We start from the raw sequence: 23,932 nt of genomic DNA, 5'->3' as shown, positions 1-23,932 counted from the left end.
TTCATCCACTCATGCCTGAGTCCCAGTCTTGAAGGCTTCATGGCAGGTTTTCCTGTTATATTCCCCCCCCCCCCAATATCCCTCCTGTTATATTTTATCTAGGTGGGGTCATCACCAGTCACTCAAATAACCTCATGGAGAACAGGAGAGGAAGGGGCGCACAGATGAAGGGGGGATAGGGAAGGCAAGAGTCAAGGGTTTCCTCTTCCAACTCACAAGCAATCCTAGAGCTTTCAGTTGTGATATGTAATGGGACACAAAGTACAGAGAAGCACTCACTGCCTCCTTCCACTAACACGCTTCCTGGGGCAACCATACTCCCCCAAAGCGTGTTTTTGGGTTCTCTTTATGGGAGGGAGCCTCCTTGTGTTCAGTGTTTTTTTGTTTTGTTTTTTTTTTTTGTCAGGGATGTCAAAGCCGGTCTCCTTTCTGCTTCTTCCCCAGCGGAGAGAAGGGGAATAGCCAGCTGTGGTGCAGGCCGCGGCTCAAAAGAAGAGCTGGGGTGCCGCCACAGTGGGAGCGGGCCAGCCTGGGGCCTCGAGAGCAGCGTCGGAGCCCTGATGTTCTACATCAGTGTGGATGCGTTGGTGACGCACCAGGTGAGTCTTTCGGCTGAAGCTCTTGCCGCACAGAGAGCAGGAGAAAGGGCGAGAGCCCGTGTGAATCGCCTGGTGGCGGACCAGGTTGGTTTTAGAGCTGAAGCTGCGGGCGCAGACGGCACAGGAGTGTGGGCGGCTACCGGTGTGCACCGCTTGGTGGCGGCCCAGGTGCGACTTGCGGCTGAAGCGGCGGCCACATTGCGCACAGGCGAAGGGTCGGGCCCCACTGTGCGCCCTGGCGTGCGCCACCAGATTGGGCCTGGAGCCGAAGCGGTGGCCACACTGCGCGCAGGCGAAGGGTCGTTCTCCCGTGTGTGTGCGTCGGTGGCGGGCCAGGTGCTGCCCATGGGCAAAGCTGCGCCCGCAGTCCGGGCAGCAGGTGGTGCGCTCAGAGGCCCGGGCACAAGGCGTTGTCATCAGGCTATCTGGAGATGTCAAAGTGTTGGCAGCAGCAGCAGCAGCAGGGTCTGCAGAGGTACACTCATTGCATCCAAAAGGGCGCTGCTCCTCGCTGCCATGCTGCTGCTGGTGTGTGGCGAAGTTGTTCTTCCAGTCAAAGCACAGACCACACTGAGTGCAGATGAAAGGCTTCGGGCCAGGAGGGTTCTGTGGCACGGTGGAGCCGGGCAAGGCGGGCATCTCCGAGGGCCGTGGGGAGCGCACCGCGGCGTCGTGCACCCGATGGTGCCGCAGCAGGTGCTGCTTGTGCGTAAAGCTGCGCGCACACTGGGTACACTGGTAAGGCCGCTCGCCCGTATGGATGCGCTGGTGGCGGATCAGGTGCGTCTTCTTACGGAAGCGCTTCTCGCACTCCGGGCACGGGAAGGGTCGCTCGCCCGTGTGCGTCTTCTGGTGCGAGCCCAGGTGGATCTTTTGGCTGAAGCGCTTGCCGCACTCGGCGCACGGGTAGGGCCTTTCGCCCGTGTGCGTGCGGAGGTGGCGGGTCAGGTGAGCCTTCTTGCTGAAGCGCTTCTCACACTCGGAGCACGGGAAGGGCCTCTCCCCACGGTGGCTGCGCTGGTGCAACAGCATATGTGTGCGCTGGGTGAAGCTCCGGCCACAGTCCGGGCAGGCACACGGGCCCTCTCCACGGTGCAGCCGCTGGTGCAGCCGCAAGGTCAGCTGGTCTCGGAAGCGACGCTCGCACTCATCACAAGCATAGGGCTTTTCCGAGGTCGGAGTCCAGCTAGCTAGCGCCAGACCAGCCACTGGCCCCGGGGCTTCAGGCTCCAGCTTATAAGTGGTGGCCAGTGGGCCAAAGTCTGGCTGGGGGAAAGGGCCAGGGAGCAAGGGCAGATGCCGCGGCCACTCCACCTCCTCAGCAGCCTCCTGTTCCTCATCCTCCACCTTCACCTTGCGAATCACCCACTGATCCCCTGTAATAGATGAGACCGTTAGGGTTACGGATGGGATTGGGTAACACCCGGCAGCGCTCAGAAATCATTCCCAGCAGGCTCCAGGGACCATAAGGAATGCCCAGGATCAAAACCAGGTCTGTAGCGTGCAAGGCAAACACCCTATCCGCTGTTCTATGGCTTCAGCCCCTTACAACCCCGTTTATCTAGACTATGTTTCCTGCCACTGCGACCTTTGCTTCTAGACTTTTCTTTCTTTTTTTTTTTTTTTTTTGGTTTTTGGGCCACACCCGGTAACGCTCAGGGGTTACTCCTGGCTATGCGCTCAGAAGTCGCTCCTGGCTTGGGGGACCATATGGGACGCCAGGGGATCGAACCGCGGTCCGTCTCCTAGGCTAGCGCAGGTAAGGCAGGCACCTTACCTCCAGCGCCACCGCCCAGCCCCAGCTTCTAGACTTTTCTAGTCTGACTTCTGCTCTAAGGACCTGGATCAGAGGTTTCCTGAACCCCTGGGTTCCCAACTTGGAGGCTTCTCCCTCCTGCTGCTAAATAACACCTTGGGGTCCTCAGGTTCCAGTCGCCAGGAAAACAGAAGACGTTTATTTTGTTTTTAAATTTTATTTGATGTTATATTTATGTATTTATTGGGCCATATCTGGTAATATTCTGGTAACTCTGGGCTCTGCATTTAGTAATCACTAATAGCCGGCTCAGGGGACCATATGGGATGCCCGGAATCAAACCTGGGTGGGCTACATGTAAGGCAAGTGCCCTACCTTTTATTGCCTTTTATTATTGCCCTTTATTTATTTATTTATTTATTTATTTATTTATTTATTTAGGTTTTTGGGACACACCTGGCAGCAGTGCTCTGAGGTTACTTACTCCTGACTCTTCGCTCAGAAATTGCTCCTGGCTGACTTGGGGGACCACATGAGATGCTGGGAATTAAACCCAGGTCCATCCGGGTTGGCTGAGTGCAAGGTAAATGCCCAACCGCTGTGCGATGTCTCCAGCCCCTCTAGCCCTCTCCTATTTTTTCAATTTTATTTATTGATTTATTTAGGGGGTTTTGGCCCGTACCCTGCAACGCTCAGGGGTTACTCCTGGTTCTGTGCTCAGAAATTGCTCCTGGCATAGCCCTCTTTCTTTTTTCCCTTCCTTCCTTCCTTCCTTCCTTCCTTCCTTCCTTCCTTCCTTCCTTCCTTCCTTCCTTCCTTCCTTCCTTCCTTCCTTTCTTTCTTTTGGTTTTTGGGCCACACCCAGTGACACTCAGGGTTTACTCCTGGCTCTGCACTCAGAAATCACTCCTGGCTTGGGGAACCATATAGGACACCGTGATTGAACTGTGTGGTCCATCCTAGGTCAGCCACGTGCAAGGCAAATGCCCTACCACTGAGCCACTCTGGCCCCATAACCCTCTTTTTTAACTGTGTTTCAGTCATACAGTGCCCAACAGCCATCTCTTCACCAATGTACACTTCCCACCACCACTGTACCCAGTTTCCATATCACTCTGGCCCAGCCTGCCACCATGGCAGACCTCTCTCTCATTCTCCCTCGCTCCTCTCTCCCTTCCTAACCCTCACCTCTAAGCCGATCCTCTTGTCTATATCAGGCTCCTTTCTGGACCCCCAGACCCATCTTCAGATTGGCAATGCTCCCAGGGTGACCTGAGTTTCCTGTCTCCTTCTCTTCAGCAGACTCTGGGACCTTCCATGGGACTTTCCATGCTTTCCTTGCTCCCTGCCTCTCCAGTCTTGAAACTCCCTCTGCCACCCTTTAGAAAGGGGAGGTTGGGGCCCAGAGAGATAGCACAGTGGCTTGCAAGCAGCTGATCCAGGACCAAAGGTGGTTGGTTCGAATCCCGGTGTCCCATATGGTCCCCCGTGCCTGCCAGGAGCTATTTCTAAGCAGACAGCCAGGAGTAACCCCTGAGCAATGCAATGCCGGGTGTGGCCCAAAAACCAAAAAAAAAAAAAAAAAAAAAGAAAGGGGAGGTTGATTTTACAGGAGCTCACACACAGGCCAGACTAGCAGATACAGAGAGGGCCATCTGGAGCTGACCTCTGGGTACTGCAGAGACCCATCCCAGAAGAAGGAGCTTGGGATCCTGACCTGGAATACACTCAGCCAGGACTTGACCTTGACCTTGGATAGCTTCCTTCCTTAGATCCTTGTTAGCTGGCTTCTTGGTCAGGGTCAGACTAGTCCAGTGATGGCTAACCTTTTTGAGCCTGAGTGCCTAAATTGCCACACAAAACCAAAAAATTTCCTCAAAAGTGCCAGCATATCAATTAAACCTTAATAACAAGATTTTAGTATCTAAAAACTGTACAGCACGCGTCGCATATCTTAATCGCATGCCATAGGTTCACCATTGCGGGACTAGTCCATGGCCCTAAACCATGAGCTTAGGAGGAGCTTTTACAAAGTACATCTATGGTAGCAGGACCTGGGAATCTGGTCTTTATTAACCTCCCCCCCCCCACCCCCCAGGGATTCTGGTCTGTGAATCTTGAATCAGAGGCTCCTATTTCCTATTCCCATTTCCTGTCTGCCAATGACGGCAGGAACGACCTAAAGGTACATAACTTCTGAAGGGCACAGTGAAACCCCTTGTTTCTCCGACACTCAGGATCATCGGTGATACTGCCTTCATTTTCACTTCGCCATGCTGCTCATCAATAGCTCCTTATTACAGGATAAGCTAAATTCCAGCTGCCTCTGAGGCTCTCTTCCTAACATAGTCCAAGGTTCTGACAGCTCCCAGGATTAAACCCTTCCTCTTCGCCAACCTGATCTCTTCTAACACACTGTTTCAGTCATTTTTCAGCCTACTGTGCTCTCTCAGCTGCTTCAGAGCTGAGGTGTACGCCTCTCTCAAAATACAGTATAAAACGACAAGGAGAGGGCCTGGGCAATAGTACAGCGGGGAGGACATTTGCCTCTCAGAAGCTGAGCCGGGTTCAATCCCCACATCCAATATGGTCTCCAAAGTACCACCAGGCATAATTCCTGAGTGTAGAGAGCCAGAAGAAACCCCTGGGAATCACTGGTGTGGCAATAAAACAAAACAAACAAGTCAAGTCTTTAATGGACTAATTGTAAATCTAAAGAAGCATCTAGAGCTTCCTGTCAACACTTTTATTGTTATTCTTTTCATTCTTTGTTCTAGTGCAATTAGTATCAGCTAGATTTGCAGGCAGGTGATATTCCCTGCTTATAAGACTACTCTAGGATGGCAGTGTGGGTAAAGTGTTGCAAAGCTTCCACAAGCAGGGGGTTACGGGGGTCACTTCTTCCAGTTCTGGGGGAGCAGAGGGAGCTCCAGGAATGAGATAGCTGAGCTAACTCTGGGAGGAAGTGTAGATAGAACAAGGCTAAAAGTCTAGGTCTACATCCCCCAAACCCCACCTCTCCACTCTCCTCCTCCACAGCTGGCACTGGATACATCCTTATGGAATAAATGATGTCACTCAGGCAAAAGATGATAAAGTAGTGGGAGTGGAAGGAAGTGATGGGTGGGAATGTGGAGAGAATTAACAGCTTGATCAACCGATTTAGAGCACACAGGACCATGAAGAGTGAAGATTTGGGATCAGGAGCAAATCTAGGCAGCCAATCATAGGCTCAACACTGATGATCTTCAGACAGTCCCCCAACAATATGGACCTAGCTGGGGAGATGGGAGGGACACTAACAGATGTTGAGATGGGTGGTCCCTTTGTTTCTCTGGGGATCAACCTTCCTGGGCAGATGTGCCCAAGGCTTGGTTTATTCTAGAATGGCCTAGAATGGCTACCTCACATCTGGAGCTGTCACCCTGAGCCCCTGCAATGGCTGGATATGGGAGACTCACCAGTGCAGGAGCTTATCGGCTCTGCTTTCCAAGGCCCACAGGCCTGAGCTCCTTGGCACGGAGCCTGGGCTTCTTCTGTGGGGGTGCCTTCCTTGGGAGGGGGGACCTCGGGTCCTGGGCAAAGAAGAGAAAATTGTTAGGGACTCCGGGGACAGCTGTGGAACCCCAAATATCCTACCTGCAGGGCAGCTGCTATGGCTACATGTGTAAGACTGGGGTGGGGGATGTAACCCACCTTGGGAAGGGGCCCTAGGGAGGAGGGCTGTCACTCCCAAGGCAAATCATGGAGAAGAGACTTATCCAAAGCAGTCAGGGCTTTGCTGTCACAGCTCTGGAGAAGGGGTCTGCACAGCTGTGTCCTCACTCTTCATATCTTCCCCAAATCTCATTACTATTTTACCAGGACTCTCCCAAGGTCTGGAAACCCCAACCCCCATAGTGCTCTTGGCCTCAAGAACAGCAGAGTCAGGACAAGTAGGGGAGCCTCTTTCTCTCATAGAGATAGTCCAAAGGCCTGAATAGCTGCAACATTAGCAGGTGCTTAACTTGACCTGCCTAAGGCAGGTGCCCAAGCCCTCCCTGAACCACACCCACCACTCACCAGAATGTGCACTCAGTGCTCTCTCTCCTTCCAACAGGGAGGCCTGCTCCTGAACACCGTGGGGTCTTTCCCCGGGCTCACTTTGGGGCGCCATTTCCAGCGGTCCCACAGAGAATCCTCCTGTCCAGGAAAAAGGTGAGTTCAGATAACATAAAGAGGGGGACTCAGGGGATTCTCTGTCCTTCCCAGCTGTGCATCCAGTTATGTCAGGAGGATCTGTAGCCAAGCTGAATAGGGGTTCCAGGCTCGTTAGAGGCCTGGACAGGGACAAGGTCAGCCCCTGTGTTAAGTACAGGAGAAAAAAGAAACTTGGGCACTGCAGGAACAAAACAGTACACAGCCCACCTGGAACCTCAAGGTCACGGCCCTCAAGAGAACACTGGGCTCAGAGAACACTTAGCTGTGGAGTGAGCTGTGGGGGGGGCAGTAGGTACCCCCTTCCAGTGCCCCACCCTTCATATCTGCCACTCACCCAGAGAGCTGAAGGCCTCCAAGGTCTCTCTCATGGCAGCCTAGGGCACCTCTAGGTAAACAGTCTGGGACCCTAAAGGGGAAACAACAGTTTGGGCTCAAAGTCTCCTAGGTCAGAACCCTCCACAAAATCCCAGGACGTCCCCCACTCTCTCCCCAACACCCCCTCCCAGCTCCCACCTGCTCACAATTCCCCCACAGCTCCCACCCAACCCTTAGACAGCCCCTACCTGCCCCCCAGCCCCTCAGCACAGCTCCCATCTGACCCCCAACTCTTCAGGACAACTCCCACCTGCCGCAAACCCCCAACACCCACCGGTCCCCAAAATGCGGTCCCCAGGCACATGTGAGGAAGTGAAGGAAAGTGGATTTCAGAAAGCAGGAGGTAGGTGGCTCTGCAGCTCTGGGGAATCTGGGGCCCTTTGAGGCAGGTGGCTCAGGGCCAGGCCTGTCCCCAGGCTCCCCAACCTTTCCGGGGGGGCATCAGGGTTCTATCCCAATCCTCCCACGGTCGGTGGGGGCTCGCAGAACCAGGAGCCAGCCGGTGGGCGGAGGTGGAAGTCTCAGTCGGGCCCCAAACCAGGGTCCCCCGCCGTGGGCAGGAAGCGGCTCCGGCAGCTCTCCCCGCCCTCCCCCGCCCGGGGACTCCCTTCCCCCTCTCCTGGCCTCCGCCCCGCAGTCTTGGCCCGCCCCGGGCCCGCCCCCTTGGGTGACCCTAGCAGCGGCCACTGCCCCCCGACCCAGACCCTAAGGCCTGCGCCCGCCAGCCAGGCCGGGGCTGTCAAGAGAGTCCAGGCGGCGGCTCCCTTCCCCTCCCCCGCTCCATCCCTCCTCCTTCCTTCCTTCCTCCCTCCCCGCCCTCCCCTCCCCCTCCCCCTCTCACTTCCCTTCCCTTCCCCTCCCTTTTCGAGCTCCAGGCACCCCATCCCTCCCGCCCCCCTCTTGCTCGCTCCTTCCTTCCCCTCCCCGCCGCCTCCCTTCCCTTCCCTTCCCTTCCCTTCCGGGGCCCCAGATCTCCCCGCCCCCACCGCTCTTGCACCCCCAGCTGCGCCTGGGTGGTGCTGGGGGGGGCAACAGCTGGGGGGGAGGGTAATGCTACTCCCTTACCCTCCCCCTTTTACCCTCCCTCTCCCCCTTACCCTCTCCCTCCGCACTCCCACCCTACTCCTGGTTAGGTGGGTGGATGGGTCCGGCCCCCTCCCTCGTCCTGGGGCTCACCTGTCCCCTCCGGGCTCGGGTTCCATCTCCTGGGACCCCCCCTTCCCCCCCAGCCCCCCAATGCTTCTCCCCCTCCCCCCTGCGCGACCCTCCCTCCCTCCCTCCCCGTCCTTCCCTCCCCAACGCCCGGGCTGTCACCTGTCGAGGCGATCGGGAGGTGGGCGCAGCAGGGCGCAGCGCGCGCGCAAAGGTCCCCTCTGCAGGGCGCCCCTTTGAGACCCTCCCCTGCGGCCTGGCCAGGGGGGTCCCCAACGCCGCGCTCCCAGGGACCCCGGGCCCCCTCCTCCTGCCGGATGGGCGCCGCTGGCAATGGCGTCGCTGTTGGGGTTCTGGGGACGGAGGGACCGACGCGCTGACAGCTCCAAACTTGGCGGGGAGCGCAGAGGGAAGCTGCGAGCCGAGGGTCCCGGACGGACGGGTGGAGGGGCGCCCTAGGTGGTGGGCAGCGGCGGGCCGGGAAGTGGGTGCTGGGGGAGCGAAGGGAGGGAGGGAGGGGAGCCTGGCGGGGAAGGGGTGGTGGAGGAGGAAAGGGAGGCCGGGAGAGAGGGCTCCGGCGCGCGAGGGCGGGTGCGGGCCGGCGCCAAGGGAGGAGCCGGGGATAGGTGGAGCGCGGGGCGGAGGTGCTGGGGAGGGGGCGCCTGGAGGGAGGGAGCGGGGGTGCCCCCTCACTCGCCTTATCCGACGTCTCCCTCCCGCGCGCGCTGCGCACCCGATCTTGGAGACCCGCACCATCCCCCTGGGAGATGGTATCTGAGCCCCCCAAGTCTGCAGCTGCATTCCGGGGGCGGGAGGCGGGAGGAGCGGTGTCGGGGTCCCTGCACGCCCACCAAGTCGAAATTGCGAGTGGGGGGGGTGGAGGGACACAGTGGAGTGGGGGGGGCATCCCTGTGTGTGGGTCCCACTTGGACCCCTAGCCTTAGGAGGTTTCTTTGGGGCTTTCGGTCCCTTGCTACTACAGCCTTCTGGAAGTTCCTTCTTTCTACTTACTCGAAAATGTGGCAGGTATGTCTCCCGCCACTCCACGCGTCGCATATTCCTCCCCCTTACACAGGGGACTTGATATTCTCTCCCCTGTCGACTAGTGAGTTCTGGTGTGGCTATGTGAGAATCACCCCTGGACTTATGAGTAGCCCATATTCCATACTCACACACCCCCAAAGGCGGAGGTGACTGGGGACCAAGAAGCTGTCACACAGCAGTCACCTTCAACACACAGTGTCCAGACCAGAAGGTCCCCCAATGGCTCTGGGCTCCAGGAAAGGGTGTGAATGGGATCATCTGCTATGAATGGACTTCTCACAGCCTCCCCTGCCCCCCAACCCTGGAACCTGGTGCCAGGTTTTACTGACCAGGCTTGTATGTGCAGAGATTAGGAGAGACTTTGTCTGCACCCTGAATCCTGCCTGGGGCCCTTCCCTGGACTGTAGGCTCTCTAGGGCCCACTTAAACCTGGGATCACCTACGGGGCAGCAGCAAAGAAATACCTGCCTGCAACCAGTTTCCACACCTGGGTGTGGGGTGTGGGGCTTAGGGCTGTGAGGTGCAGGCCTAGATTTAGGGCTGTTACAGTTGGTGGGACTCAGGTGTGAGGCCTCAAGGACAGTTGGAGGCCCCAACTGCATCCATTGGCCTTTCTGCAGCTGGTGACCAGGAAGTACTCAGGGTGCTCCTGTAATTCCCACCCCAGACCTCCCTCCCTCCCTCCCTCCCTCTCCCCCTGAGATCCCTCTGTGCAGATTCAGGCTTCCTGGTATGAGCCCCCAAATGCCTGGAAACTTAAGGATCTCTGGTCAGTGGATCCAGCTGGCCACCCATGACCAGTTCCAGTAGGTCAGATCACACAGAGGAAAGGGGACTCTTTGTGCACCCCAGGGTCAATCCACTGACCCCTCATTTCTGTTCACTGGCCCTCACTTCCCCATAGAAGCAGGAAATAGGGAGGATGAACAAGGCTGATTCCAAGGCTAGAACTTTATTTTATTTTGTTATTTAAAACAATTGTGGCGTGGCTTGGTAGTGAGTTTGCCTTGTGCATGACCAACCTGGGTTTTCAATTCCTGACATCCAGGAGTAATTCTTTTGTTTTGTTTTGTTTTGGGGCCACACCCATTGGTGCTTAGGAGTTACTCTTGGCTCTGAGCTTAGAAATTGCTCCTGGCAGGCTGGGGTGGGGTGGAGCATGGGATGCCAGGAATGGAACCCTATCGCTGTGCTACCACTCTAGCCTTGCCAGGAGTAATTCTTGAGTCAGCACCCGGAGTAAATCCTGAGCACCGCTGAGTGTGTGACCCCACCAAAATTTAGGCGGTATTTTTTGAATCACACCTTTCTGTGCTGGGGGGTTTAATGCTCAGGGATCACTCTAGGGAGGATGGGGAACCCATATCAAATTCAGGTCGGCAGTATACAAGACAAGTACCTATGTGTACTCACTCTCAGTCTCCTGAACTTTATTTATTTATTTATTTATTTATTTATTTATTTTGGTTTTTGGGTCACACCCTTTAGTGCTCAGGGGTCACTCCTGACTCTGCGCTCAGAAATCGCCCTTGGCAGGCACAGGGGACCATATGGAATGCCGGGATTCGAACAACTGTCCTTCTGGATGTAAGGCAAATGCCCTACCTCCGTGCTATCTTTCCAGCCCCAGGCTCCTGAACTTTAAGTAAAAATCATTTGACATGGAAAGGCAGCCCTTGTGCAGCAACAAGGCACCCCTGCACAATCCAGTAAGTTATGAAACTATCTTTAGAACATGGTAAATATGCAATCCTGGTGTTCCCAGTTCTTACCCCTGTGTCCTTTTGAAGTTTGGGGAGGAGCTGGCGTCTGTGCAGAGGACATCGACCCAGAATCTTGGAGAAATTGTATGTGCATTCACTACATACCAGCCGGCTTCCTCAGAGCAGATTGAGCTGGTCTAATCTGCTCTAGGCAGCTGGGCCCCTGTACCTGGCTGAGATAAACCTCATTCCCTTGGGCCTCAGTGGCCTTGGACTCAGGGCTATACTGTGTGTTCACCTGCCATGGCAGTGCCGCCCCCACACTCACAATCACATTCTCCCACATCCTGAAGGTAAGCTCGGTAGCTGCTATTCTTCTGATTTGGAAGGGTCTGGAATTGAGCTAAAGGGCCAGCAGTCCCCCTTGGCACCTTTAAGCCTCATTGCCAGAGCCAGAGCAATAGTACAACAAGTAGGACACTTTCTATACACAGCTGACACAGATATGATCACACAGTTTCCTGATTCTGCCAGGAGAGATTCCTGAGTGCAGAGCCAGGAATAATCCCTGAGCACAGCCTGGTGTGGTCCCCAGACAAAATAAAGATCCTCTTCCTAAACCATGACTCTTTGAGGACCTCTCCCCATGCTTCTCTCTTCTACCCCTTCATACATGAACTCCCTGGGGCTGTGGTTCTGAGTCACCCCTGCTTACCACAGAGGGCACAGTGACAGCAGCTGTTATCCCCACAGTTGGTATGGGTGGACAGAGATCATCCTGGTGGAGGAAGCAACCCAACAGTGGGAGGACACAGCATCTCACCAGCCTCCCCCAATCCTGGGGCAGACAGATGGACCTTCCCTAGAGGGGCAGTAGATTCTCTTCACCTACAAGTGAGTGAGGCAAGATCCAGCTCTGCCCAGCGTCCTGAGAATGGAGGACACTTGGGCATTTTGAAGAGAGACAACCTGGAGAAGAAAGTGTTGGGACTTAGTTGTGTGAGTTTAAGAAAGCAGAGATGATGCTGGAGCTATTAAGATAGTGGGTAGGGCATTTGCCTTGCACATGGTGGACCTGGATTCGATTCCCCTTCATCCCACATAGTCCCTCAAGCCTGCCAGGAGCAATTTATGAGCGTGGAGCCAAGAGCACCATAGGATATGGCCCAAAAACAAACTAAAAAGAAAGGCAAAGATGGGAAAGCCAGTACAGTACTTAGGGCATTTTCCTTACATGCATCCAGAAAGCATCAGTGATCCCTGAACACAGCCAGGAATAAGCCCTGAGCAACCCCAAAAAGGGCAGAGATAAGACTGGAGATAGATAATACAGAGAGATTAAAGCACTTGCATGTGTCCAAACCATTTCCATCCCCAGCTTTATATGTGGTTCCCTGAGCCTATCAGGAGCTATCCCAGATAGGAAGAAGAGGCCAGGGAGAAGGCGAACCTGCCAGAATATGGCTTTGCATATGAATGGTTCAGGTTTCATCCCCAGCACTGTATTCCCCTTCCCTCCACCCCCCAGCATCTGCAGGAGCAACTCCAGAGCTACTTAGGAGAGTAGCCAAGTGTGATTCAAAAACCAGGGGGCCGGAGAGATAGCACAGTAGGTAAGGTGCTTGTCTTGCACAAGTCTAACCTGGATTTGATCCCTGGCACCTAGTCCCCCAAACCCACCAACAGTGATCCCTGAGCATAGAGCCAGGACTAAATCTAAGCACCACTATGTGTGACCCAAAAACTAAAAACAATAAAGACATTTACAACAACGAAAAGATGCTCAATAATAAACTATAATGCAGCACTGGTTCCTGTTCCCGATCTGCCCTATCCCCCAACCATTCCGAACCTCCATGTAGCTTTAACTTTGCTTGGTCTCAGGAAGGGCAACCCCACAAAATTGCCCTTCAGAGAGTGGGGTGACCAAGTGGGGCTGGGGCTGGGTTGATACTAAGTTATCTCCCTTCTGCCTCCCTGGGCCACCTATATCTCTGAAACCTAGCCTGTTGCATGGAATTCACTGCGCCCTGGGTCTGGGCAGACCAGGTTTATTTGTGGTTCCTGGAGGTGGCAGGCTTGTGGGGAAGGAGCTGCAGTCAAGTTCTCTGAGTATGCCTCTTTTTCCTCTCCACCTGCCACATCTCCCTTCAGGAGTATGTGTGTGTGTGTGTGTGGGAGGTTCAGAAAGCAGAATAAGGGACAATTGCTTGGGTACTCCCAAGCCTATTTCCCCCCTGAAGCCCCTAGTGTGAAGAGACTTTTAAAAATTCAGGGGGACGGGCCGGAGAGATAGCACAGCGGTGTTTGCCTTGCAAGCAGCCGATCCAGGACCAAAGGTGGTTGGTTCGAATCCCAGGTCCCATATGGTCCCCCGTGCCTGCCAGGAGCTATTTCTGAGCAGACAGCCATGAGTAACCCCTGAGCACTGCGGGGTGTGGCCCAAAAACCAAAAAAAAAAAATGCAGGGGTGCCAGGAGGTCATTCATTTTATCCCCTCCCCCATTCTGTGACCTCTGGCCCTCTCTGTGATCAGGACCAAGGTCTTTCCTTCTCAGAGCAGCAGTGACCACCAGTACAGCCTAGAAAGGAGTGTGTGGGGGGGGGGTGCTTTTTCTGTTTTTGCTTTTGGGACACACCAAGCACTGCTAAGGGGTTATTCCTGGCTCTGTACTTAGGAATCACTACTGATAGGCTTAGGAAATAAGACACCAGTGATCAAACTTGAAGATCACACTTGGGTTCACTGGGTGCAAAGCAAGTATCCTACCCGCTGTATTATTTTCTCTCCGGTCCCAGTGCTCTGTGTGTGTGTGTGTGTGTGTGTGTGTGTGTGTGTGTGTGTGATGCTAGTGAGACATTTGTGCTGATGGGATCAGAGTTGAGGTGGACAAGTTCTGTGTGCACTTGGAAATACAGCAGATGGTCCAATGCACAGGCCACACTATTGGTTCAGGGGATCGAAGTGGGCTCCTACATCTACCCTCCCATTTGTCTCCCTGGCCTGTCACTACATTTTAAACCCTCTCAGGACCCCAGTGCTCAGGTACTATGCAGGCAGCCTGCCAGTGAGGAGGTCTGGGTAGAGAGAGTGGGCCAGCACTGACCCTCGACCTACACCCTGACAATTTTGTGTTGTGGAGCTAGACAGGGCTGCTGGTATGAGCTGCCACCTTTCGGAATTCCTTGCATCTCCCTGACAGAGGTGAGACCCTTCCTTTTTACTCCACACCTACCCAATAGTAGAGCTGGGTCTTTCTGAACTCTGATGTCCCCCAATGCCCAGGCTGCCAGCCTGAAGCCCCTACTGTGGGGAGTATCTCTCGAGGTGTTGCTAATTATCCAGTGACCTCACTTCCCTGACCCCTACCACAATTGACACTTTGCTGCCCCCCACCAATCCCAAATGTCTGTACTAATGGACTCACATGACAATGGGGCTTTGAAGCACTTATGGGTCATCTGGCTATTTCCCAGGATACTAGTTAGGGTCCCCTGGCCAGAAAGAACCCCACTTGCTGGCAGGTGTATGGAGGTGCTCAGGGATTAGGAGCTTCCCCACCCCTAAGTGTGCAGAGGAAGCCCAGCATGCATGTTAGCTGCTGCTGCACTGTCCTTCGAAGCATGCTATTACTAGGTAAGGAGCAGGAGGGTCAGCATTGGGTCCCCTTCCCCTGAGTAGAGATAAGCTATTCCCAGCCCCCAATCCTTTCTCTGGGAAAAGACAGGCTCTACTGCATCATCTCAGAGGCAGGCCTTTCCAAGGCTCCCCTGTTTGATTATAACAAGACACAGAGAAGCAAAGCTGGGTGCCTGAGTGTTGGGGGTAGGTGGGTTGTCTTTCCCATCAGGGTGGGGAGCAGGCCTTTTTGTTTAGTGTGTGGAAACCTGTGGGCAGCAGACTCCAGGGCTGGCATGAGGCCCTGTGCTCCACCTTGCCCAGCTCCACCCAGGACTGTGCCAGGCAGTACACAGCAGCCTCCCCCCTCAATTGACAGCATACTGACCAATGGCTCAGGGGGCCATCTCTCAGATTTCAGCCCTTGGGGGTTGCCAAGTTGCCATCCTCTCTTCTGACTCCAGGATCAGGCAGAAGGAGACTTCAGTAACCTAGAGTTTCTGTGCCTGGCCTCCCCGTCCAACTGTTGCATACTGTCCCTCTCCGGAGTCCTTCTGCCTGGAGCCCCCAGGGTCTCAGTGATCCCCTCTTCTATCGGTTTCCCCTCTGGGAACTCTACAAAGATACCACTTGCTCTTGCTCCTCTGCTGCCCACAGGGCATGCCCTGAAAGCGGGTGCTGTGGGCAGTGCGACGGGCGTCGCCTCTTTCACAGCCGCCAGGGGGTCCCTACAGCCTGGTGCATGGGCACTGGCCTTGTGCCCACCACCATGGCTTGAGTGATGTGGACGGGAGCCCTGCAGGGATGGCATCTTGGACTGATGAATATGGAGGAGTTACTTTATTTTTTGCCACACCCAAAATTGTTCAAGGGTTACTCCTGGCTCTGTGCTTAGGAATCAACTCCTGGGGAGTAGAGTTGATACTGGGGATGGAACACAGGTAGGCCATGCGTTGCAACTGCTATGAATATTATTGTACCGATCTTGGTGTGGATGCATTTTAGTTTTCTTGAATGCATATCTAGGAGTGAAATTACTAGGTCACATGGTGAGTTTATGAACTTTTTTTTTTTTTGGTTTTGGGGTCACACCCAGCAGCGCTCAGGGGTTACTCCTGGCTCTGTACTCAGAATTGCTCCTGGCAGGCACCAGGACCATCTGGGATGCCGGGATTCGAACCACTGTTGGTCTTGGGTCGGCCGCTTGCAAGGCAAACGCCCTACCACTATTCTATCTCTCCAGCCCCATATGTTAAACATTTTTAAGATCCTTTCCAATTCTTTTAAGTAGTGGCACCTTTTTCTATTCCCACTCCAAATATGTAAATGCTACAGTTTCGGTTTTTTTCTTTTCTTTTCTTTTTTTTTTTTGGTTTTTCGGGCCACACCGTTTGATGCTCAGGGGTTACTCCTGGCTATGCGCTCAGAAGTCGCTCCTGGCTTGGGGGGACCCTATGGGACGCCGGGGGATTGAACCGCGGTCCGTCCTACGGTAGCACTTGCAAGGCAAGACACCTTACTTCTAGCGCTACCTTCCCAGCCCCAAATGTTACAGTTTCTTTCTTCCCTTCCTTTTCCTTCCTTCCTTCCTTCCTTCCTTCCTTCCTTCCTTCCTTCCTTCCTTCCTTCCTTCCTTCCTTCCTTCCTTCCTTCCTTTTCCTTCCTTCCTTTTCCTTCCTTCCTTCCTTCCTTCCTTCCTTCCTTCCTTCCTTCCTTCCTTCCTTCCTTCCTTCCTTTCTTCCTTCTTTTTTTATATATTTTATTTAAACACCTTGATTACATACATGATTGTGTTTGGGTTTCAGTCATGTAAAGAACACCACCCATCACCAGTGCAACGTTCCCATCACCAATGTCCCAAATCTCCCTCCTCCCCACCCGACCCCCGCCTGTACTCTAGACAGGCTTTCCATTTCCCTTACATATTCTCATTATTAGGACAGTTCAAAATGTAGTTATTTTTCTAACTAAACTCATCACTCTTTGTGGTGAGCTTCCTGAGGTGAGCTGTAACTTCCAGCTCTTTTCTCTTTTGTGTCTGAAAATTATTATTGCAAGAATGTCTTTCATTTTTCTTAAAACCCATACATGAGTGAGACCAACCTGTGTTTTTCTCTCTCTCTCTGACTTATTTCACTCAGCATAATAGATTCCATGTACATCCATGTATAGGAAAATTTCATGACTTCATCTCTCCTGACAGCTGCATAATATTCCATTATGTATATGTATCACAGTTTCTTTAGCCATTCGTCTGTTGAAGGACATCTTGGTTGTTTCCAGAGTCTTGCTATGGTAAATAGTGCTGCAATGGATATAGGTGTAAGGAAGGGGGTTTTGTATTGTATTTTTGTGTTCCTAGGGTATATTCCTAGGAGTGGTATAGCTGGAACGTATGGGAGCTCGATTTCCAGTTTTTGAAGGAATCTCCATATCGCTTTCCATAAAGGTTGAACTAGACGGCATTCCCACCAGCAGTGGATAAGAGTTCCTTTCTCTCCACATCCCCGCCAACACTGTTTATTCTTATTCTTTGTGATGTGTGCCATTCTCTGTGGTGTGAGGTGGTACCTCATAGTTGTTTTGATTTGCATCTCCCTGATGATTAGTGATGTGGAGCATTTTTTCATGTGTCTTTTGGCCATTTGTATTTCTTCTTTGTCAAAGTGTCTGTCCATTTCTTCTCCCCATTTTTTGATGGGATTAGATGTTTTCTTCTTGTAAAGTTCTGTCAGTGCCTTGTATATTTTGGAGATTAGCCCCTTATTTGATGGGTATTGGGTGAATAGTTTCTCCCACTCAGTGGGTGGCTCTTGTATCCTGGGCACTATTTCCTTTGAGGTGCAGAAGCTTCTCAGCTTAATATATTCCCATCTGTTAAGCTCTGCTTTCACTTGCTTGGAGAGTGCAGTTTCCTCCTTGAATATGCCTGTAGTCTCAATATCCTGGAGTGTTTTGCCTATGTGTTGTTTTATATATCTTATGGTTTTGGGTCTGATATCGAGGTCTTTAATCCATTTGGATTTTACCTTCGTACATGATGTTAGCTGGGGGTCTAAGTTCAATTTTTTTTGCAAGTAGCTAGTCAGTTCTGCCAACACCACTTGTTGAAGAGGCTTTCTTTGCTCCATTTAGGATTTCTTGCTCCTTTATCAAACATTAGGTGATTGTATGTCTGGGGAACATTTTCTGAGTATTCAAGCCTATTCCATTGATCTGAGGTCCTATCCTTATTCCAATACCATGCTGTTTTGATAACTATTGTTTTGTAGTAAAGTTTAAAGTTGGGGAAAGTAATTCCTCCCATATTCTTTTTCCCAATGATTGCTTTAGCTATTCTAGGGTGTTTATTGTTCCAAACGAATTTCAAAAGTGCCTGATCCACTTCTTTGAAGAATGTCATGGGTATCTTTAGAGGGATAGCATTAAATCTGTATAATGCCTTGGGGAGTATTGCCATTTTGATTATGTTAATCCTGCCAATCCATGAGCAGGGTCTGTGTTTCCATTTCCGTGTGTCCTCTTATTTCTTGGAGCAGAGTTTTATAGTTTTCTTTGTATAGGTCCTTCACATTTTTAGTCAAGTTGATTCCAAGATATTTGAGTTTGTGTGGCACTATTGTGAATGGGGTTGTTTTCTTAATGTCCATTTCTTCCTTATTACTATTGGTGTATAGAAAGGCCATTGATTTTTGTGTGTTAATTTTGTAGCCTGCCACCTTGCTATATGAGTCTATTGTTTCTAGAAGCTTTTTGGTAGAGTCTTCAGGGTTTTCTAAGTAGAGTATCATGTCATCTGCAAACAGTGAGAGCTTGAGTTCTTCCTTTCCTATCTGGATTCCCTTGATATCTTTTTCTTGCCTAATCGCTATAGCGAGTACTTCCAGTGCTATTTTGAATAGGAGTGGTGAGAGAGGACAGCCTTGTCTTGTGCCAGAATTTAGAGGGAAGGCTTTTAGTTTGTCTCCATTGAGGATAATATTTGCCACTGGCTTGTGATAGATGGCCTTAACTATATTGAGAAAGGTTCCTTCCATTCCCATCTTGCTGAGAGTTTTGATCAAGAATGGGTGTTGGACCTTATCAAATGCTTTCTCTGCATCTATTGATATGATCATGTGGTTTTTATTTTTCTTGTTGTTGATGTTGTTTATTATGTTGATAGATTTACGGATATTAAACCATCCTTGCATTCCTGGGATGAAATCTACTTGATCGTAGTGGATGATCTTCTTAATGAGGCATTGAATCCTATTTGCCAGGATTTTGTTGAGGATCTTTGCATCTGTATTCATCAGCGATATTGGTCTGTAATTTTCTTTTTTCGTAGCATCTCTGTCTGGTTTAGGTATCAAGGTGATGTTGGCTTCATAAAAGCTATTTGGAAGTGTTTCCGTTTGTTCAATTTCATGAAAGAGTCTTGCCAGAATTGGTAGTAGTTCCTCTCAGAAAGTTTAAAAGAATTCATTAGTGAATCCATTTCGGCCTGGGCTTTTGTTTTTGGGCAGACATTTGATTACCGTTTTAATTTCATCAATAGTGATGGGGGTGTTTAGATATGCTACATCCTCTTCCTTCAACCGTGGAAGATTATAAGAGTCCAAGAATTTATCCATTTCTTCCAGGTTCTCATTTTTAGTGGCATAGAGTTTCTCAAAGTAGTTTCTGATTACCCTTTGAATCTCTGTCATATCAGTAGTGATCTCTCCTTTTTCATTCCTAATACGAGTTATCAAGTTTCTCTCTCTTTCTTTGTTAGGTTTGCCAGTGGTCTATCAATCTTGTTTATTTTTTCAAAGAACCAACTTCTGCTTTCGTTGATCTTTCAGATTGTTTTTTGGGTTTCCACTTCGTTGATTTCTGCTCTCAGCTTTGTTATTTACTTCTGCCTCCCTATTTTTTGGTCCTTTTGTTGAGCACTTTCTAGTTCTATTAGCTGTGTCATTAAGCTACTCAGTTAAGCTCCTTCTTCCTTCCTGACATGTGCTTGCAAAGCTATAAATTTTCCTCTCAGTACTGCTTTTGCTGTGCCCATAAGTTCTGATAGTTTGTGTCTTTATTGTCATTTGTTTCCAGGAACCTATTGATTTCCTCATTGATTTCATCTCGGACCCACTGGTTATTCAGTATGAGGCTGTTTAACTTCCAGGTGTTAAAGTTTTTCTTCTGAGTTCCTTTGGAATTCACAAATAATTTCAGAGCCTTGTGGTCAGCAAAGGTAGTCTGCAAAATTTCTATCCTCTTGATATTTTGGAGGTATGTTTTATGTGCCAACATGTAGTCTATCCTGGAGAATGACCCATGTACATTGGAGAAGAATGTGTATCCAGGTTTCTGGGGATGGAGTGTCCTATATATATCCACTAGGCCTCTTTCTTCCATTTCTCTTTTCAGGTCTAGTATATTCTTGTTGGGTTTCAGTCTGGTTGACCTATTCAGTGTTGACAAAGCCGTGTTGAGGTCCCCCACAATTATTGTGTTGTTATTGATATTATTTTTCAGATTTGTCAACAGTTTTGTTAAATATTTTGCTGGCCCCTCATTCGGTGCATATATGTTTAGGAGAGTTATTTCTTCCTGCTCTACATACCCCTTGATTAATATAAAATGTCCATCTTTGTCCCTTACAACTTTTCTGAGTATAAAGTTTGCATTATCTGATATTAGTATGGCCACTCTAGCTTTTTTATGGGTGTTGTTTGCTTGGATAATTTTTCTTCAGCCTTTTATTTTGAGTCTATGTTTGTTCTGGCTATTCAGGTGCGTTTCTTGTAGGCAGCAGAAGGTTGGATTGAGTTTTTGATCCATTTAGCCACTCTGTGTCTCTTAACTGGTGCATTTAGTCCATTGATGTTGAGAGAAAGAATTGTCCTGGGATTTAATGCCATCTTTATATCGACATTTGGTGTGTCTTTTGGTTAGTCTTGTCTTAAATTAGATCTTTCAGTTTTTCTCTTAAGACTGGTTTTGAGTCTGTAAAGTTTCTGAGCTGTTTTTTGTCTGTGAAACCATGTATTCTTCCATCAAACCGGAAAGTGAGTTTTGCTGGGTACAGTATTCTAGGTGAAGCATTCATTTCATTCAGTCTTGTCACAATATCCCACCACTGCTTTCTGGCATTGAGTGTTTCTGGTGACAGGTCTGCTGTAAATCTCAGGGAAGCTTGCTTGAATGTGATTTCCCCTTTTGATCTTGCTGTTTTCAGAATTCTGTCTCTATCTGTGGGATTCGTCATTGTGACTAGGATGTGTCTTGGGGTAGTTTTTCTGGGGTCTCTTTTGGTTGGTACTCTTCGAGCATGCAGGATTTGATCACATATATTCTTTAGCTCTGGAAGTTTCTCTTTAATGATGTTCTTGACCGTTGATTCTTCCTGGAAATTTTCTTCCTGGGTCTCTGGGACTCCAATGATTCTTAAGTTGTTTCTGTTGATCTTATCATAGACTTCTATTTTCATCTGTTCCCATTCTTTGACTAATTTTTCCATTGTCTGTTCATTTGCTGTAAGTTTTTTTTTCCAATCTCTCCCGTTGTATGGAATTGTTATTTATCTCATCTTCCACAGCACCAAGTCTATTCTCAGCTTCTGATACTCTGTCCCAGAACTTATCCATTTTGTCATTCACTTTGTTTACTGACTTTTTCAGGCCTGTTAGTTGACATGTTATTTCAGTTTTGAGTTTTGTGATTTCTGTCTTCATATTTTCTTGGTTCTTATTATTGTTCTGTTCAACTCAATCCATGGTTTCTTTGAGTTCGTTGAGCATCTTCCTTATTGCTAGTCTAAAGTCCTTATCTGAGAGGTTGATTAGTTGGTTGGTCATTATCTGGTCATCAGAATTGTCATTTTCATTCTCTATGTCTGATGCTGGCCTGCGTTGTTTCCCCATTGTCACACTTGTATTGTGGGTTTTTCTACGTGTTGTTGTGGTATTCATTGGCTAAATGATGCAGGCAGCCACACTCCTGTGGCTCCGCCCTTTCTAGATGGGCCGACTTGCCTCCAAGGGAGAGGAGTCCTCTGTGGGTGAAGCCTCACACAGGATCAAATCTTAGTCCCGAGCACGCAGCAGAGAAGACAGTCCGGAGAGAAATGCTGGGCTTCAGTAATCCAGCACAGTTCTTAGTGTGATTTTTTTCTTCTTGTTGCGATGGTGTTCTTTCCTTAGAAAGGCGCACGGCTGCATAGCGAATGCAGCCGTGCTCTTCTGGAGTCTCTTTTCGGCCCACTTCCAAGAGGTTCACGCAAGAGGACAGTAGACAGACACACACAGGCAGCACTCATAATTTTTCCCAGTCGGGCCCCACTGGACAGGTGTAGTTTCTCTTTTTCTTCTTTTTTCAGTGACTACTATGCTTGTTTTATTATTCTTAGGTGCTCTACAGAGGCATCGAGGTGGCTTTCATGACAGACTGTACCTCAGTGGTATTTGTGGTGGATTTATGAGATATCATGTTTATGAGATATCTTGTTCTTTTGACACACAATAATTGGGTTGAGTCCTTTTCCCTCTTTTGAGTCTGATTTTTTTTTTTAAATCTGGTGAAATGGACCCATAGTTTTATATGATGTTTGAAATCCTTTTTGTGAAAAGAAATAGCCAGACAATCAGGAACTTCTTTAAATAGAACAGACATTCCTTTTGCAATCTTTCAAATGAGTCAGGAAAAGTTGTTGATGGAGTGAAGATAAACCACATGCCTGGATCATGATAGATTTGAAGTTGTTTAGGTCTTCTGGCACATTCTATATCCATTTGTTAATACAATAAAAATTTATTGGATGTGATGTGTACAAGATTAGAGTGTAAGGAAATGGAAATCAATCAGTCATTCATTTACTTATGGAATACATGTTGAGGAAGCTTCAGCTCTGCTCCAGTCCCATGTGTGCTCCCTGTGACTACAAGTGGAAAGAAAACAGATAAGGGCTCTGCCCTCACATATTCATGTGAGGTGTGTGTAGATAATAAACAACTTATCACCAGGTAGATTGATTTCAGATCATAATAATGCAATAACTGAGATGATATGTGAGATATAACAGGCCAGATGCTTTGGGAAGTGGGGTGGGTATATGTGGATGATAAGATCATTAGGGAGGACTTCTTGGAGGAGATATCATGTAAAGTCAAGATTGAACAATAAGATGTATCTAGATTAGGGGTCTCAAACTTGTGGCCCGTGGGCCACAACGGCCCTCTGTACAACATTTTGTGGCCCTGCCCTAGAGGAATCTTTTTTTTTTTTTTCATTTTAGTTGTTTGGGTCACCCCCCCCCCCCCCCATTTTCAAGGCTTCCTACTGACTTTGCACTCAAGGATCACCCTGACTTTTCCTTCTGCGGCCCACAGGTAAATTGAGTTTGAGACCCCTGAAGATGGAAGGATAAGAAAAATCACAGTAAAGTGAAAAAAGTATGTGCAAAGGGCTGGAGGTGGACAATAGTAGGGCATGTTAGAGTGAATGTAAAGTCGGGGTGGCTGGAGTCTTCCTTCTTTCCTTCTTCCTTCCTCTCTTTCTCTCCTTTCTTTTTTCTTTCTTTCTCTTTCTTTCTCTTCTTTCTTTTCTTTCTTTCTTTCTTTCTTTCTTTCTTTCTTTCTTTCTTTCTTTCTTTCTTTCTTTCTTTCTTTTCCTTCCTTCCTTCCTTCCTTCCTTCCTTCCTTCCTTCCTTCCTTCCTTCCTTCCTTCCTTCCTTCCTTCCTTCCTTCCTTCCTTCTTTCTTTCTTTCTTTCTTTCTTTCTTTCTTTCTTTCTTTCCCCCTCCCTCCCTCCCTCCCTCCCTCCCTCCCTCCCTCCCTCCCTCCCTCCCTCCCTCCCTCCCTTCCTTCCTTCCTTCCTTCCTTCCTTCCTTCTCTCTCTTTTTGATTTTTGGACCACACCCAGTGACGCTCAGGGGCTACTCCTGGCTATGTGCTCAGAAATCGCTCCTGGCTTGGGGGACCATATAGGACGCCAGGGGATCGAACCATGATCCACCATGGGTCAGCCAGTGCGAGGCAAATTGCCCTACAGCTGCGCCATTGCTCCTTCCTTCCTTCCTTCCTTCCTTCCTTCCTTCCTTCCTTCCTTCCTTCCTTCCTTCCTTCCTTCCTTCCTTCCTTCCTTCCTTTTTCTTTCTCTCGCCTTAGCCAGCGATGCTCAGGGGTTACTCCTAGCCCTGCACTCGGGAATTACTCCTAGTGGTGCTCAGGGGGCCATATGGGGGTACTGGAAATTAGATCTGAGTCTGGTGCATACAAGGTAAATGCCCTGCTATTGCAGGGCCCTATTCCAGTATTTCTCAACACTAACTATAATTTCTTTTATTGAAAAATAGGGGCAGAGAAATAGTACAATGGATAAACTGCTTGCCTTGCATGCTACTCACTGGATTCAATACCCAGCATCCCCTGAGCACTACTGAGAGAGATTCCTGAATGCAGAACTAGGGGTAATCTCTGAGCCCCACTAGGTGTGGCCCACCAAAATAACCATTCAGGGTG

At 49.9% G+C, this 23,932-nt stretch overlaps 1 protein-coding gene across 2 annotated transcripts; it reads right to left on the bottom strand.

Moving 5' to 3' along the window:
- Positions 1 to 389: 389 nt before the first annotated feature.
- Positions 390 to 7,485, bottom strand: ZNF467 (zinc finger protein 467). Of its 2 annotated transcripts, XM_049769418.1 has the most exons (5): positions 7,357 to 7,485; positions 6,890 to 6,961; positions 6,418 to 6,537; positions 5,817 to 5,930; positions 390 to 1,975 (listed from the first exon to the last, which is right to left on the bottom strand). In XM_049769418.1, exons 2-5 carry the CDS (start codon positions 6,921 to 6,923, stop codon positions 486 to 488), a joined length of 1,758 nt encoding a protein of 585 aa, XP_049625375.1. In that variant the 5' UTR covers positions 6,924 to 6,961; positions 7,357 to 7,485; the 3' UTR covers positions 390 to 485. The 2 variants fall into 2 exon arrangements, with proteins under 2 accessions (XP_049625375.1, XP_049625376.1); XM_049769419.1 differs by lacking the exon at positions 7,357 to 7,485 and having other exon boundaries at positions 6,890 to 6,978.
- Positions 7,486 to 23,932: the final 16,447 nt, after the last annotated feature.

The sequence above is a fragment of the Suncus etruscus genome, chromosome 1 (assembly GCF_024139225.1).
Source record: "Suncus etruscus isolate mSunEtr1 chromosome 1, mSunEtr1.pri.cur, whole genome shotgun sequence".
NCBI classification, from domain to species: Eukaryota; Metazoa; Chordata; class Mammalia; order Eulipotyphla; family Soricidae; genus Suncus; species Suncus etruscus.
Note: the sequence above shows the minus strand (reverse complement) of the source record. Positions and strands in the feature narration are given on the sequence as shown.

Excerpts from the sequence above, each read along its gene's own strand:
- ZNF467 (XM_049769418.1), bottom strand. The coding sequence starts at position 6,923 with ATGAGAGAGACCTTGGAGGCCTTCAGCTCTCTGG. Across the intron at positions 5,931-6,417 it reads AGCACTGAGTGCACATTCTG|GACCCGAGGTCCCCCCTCCC; the intron begins GTGAGTGGTGGG and ends TTCTTTGCCCAG. Across the intron at positions 1,976-5,816 it reads GCCGATAAGCTCCTGCACTG|GGGATCAGTGGGTGATTCGC; the intron begins GTGAGTCTCCCA and ends CATCTATTACAG.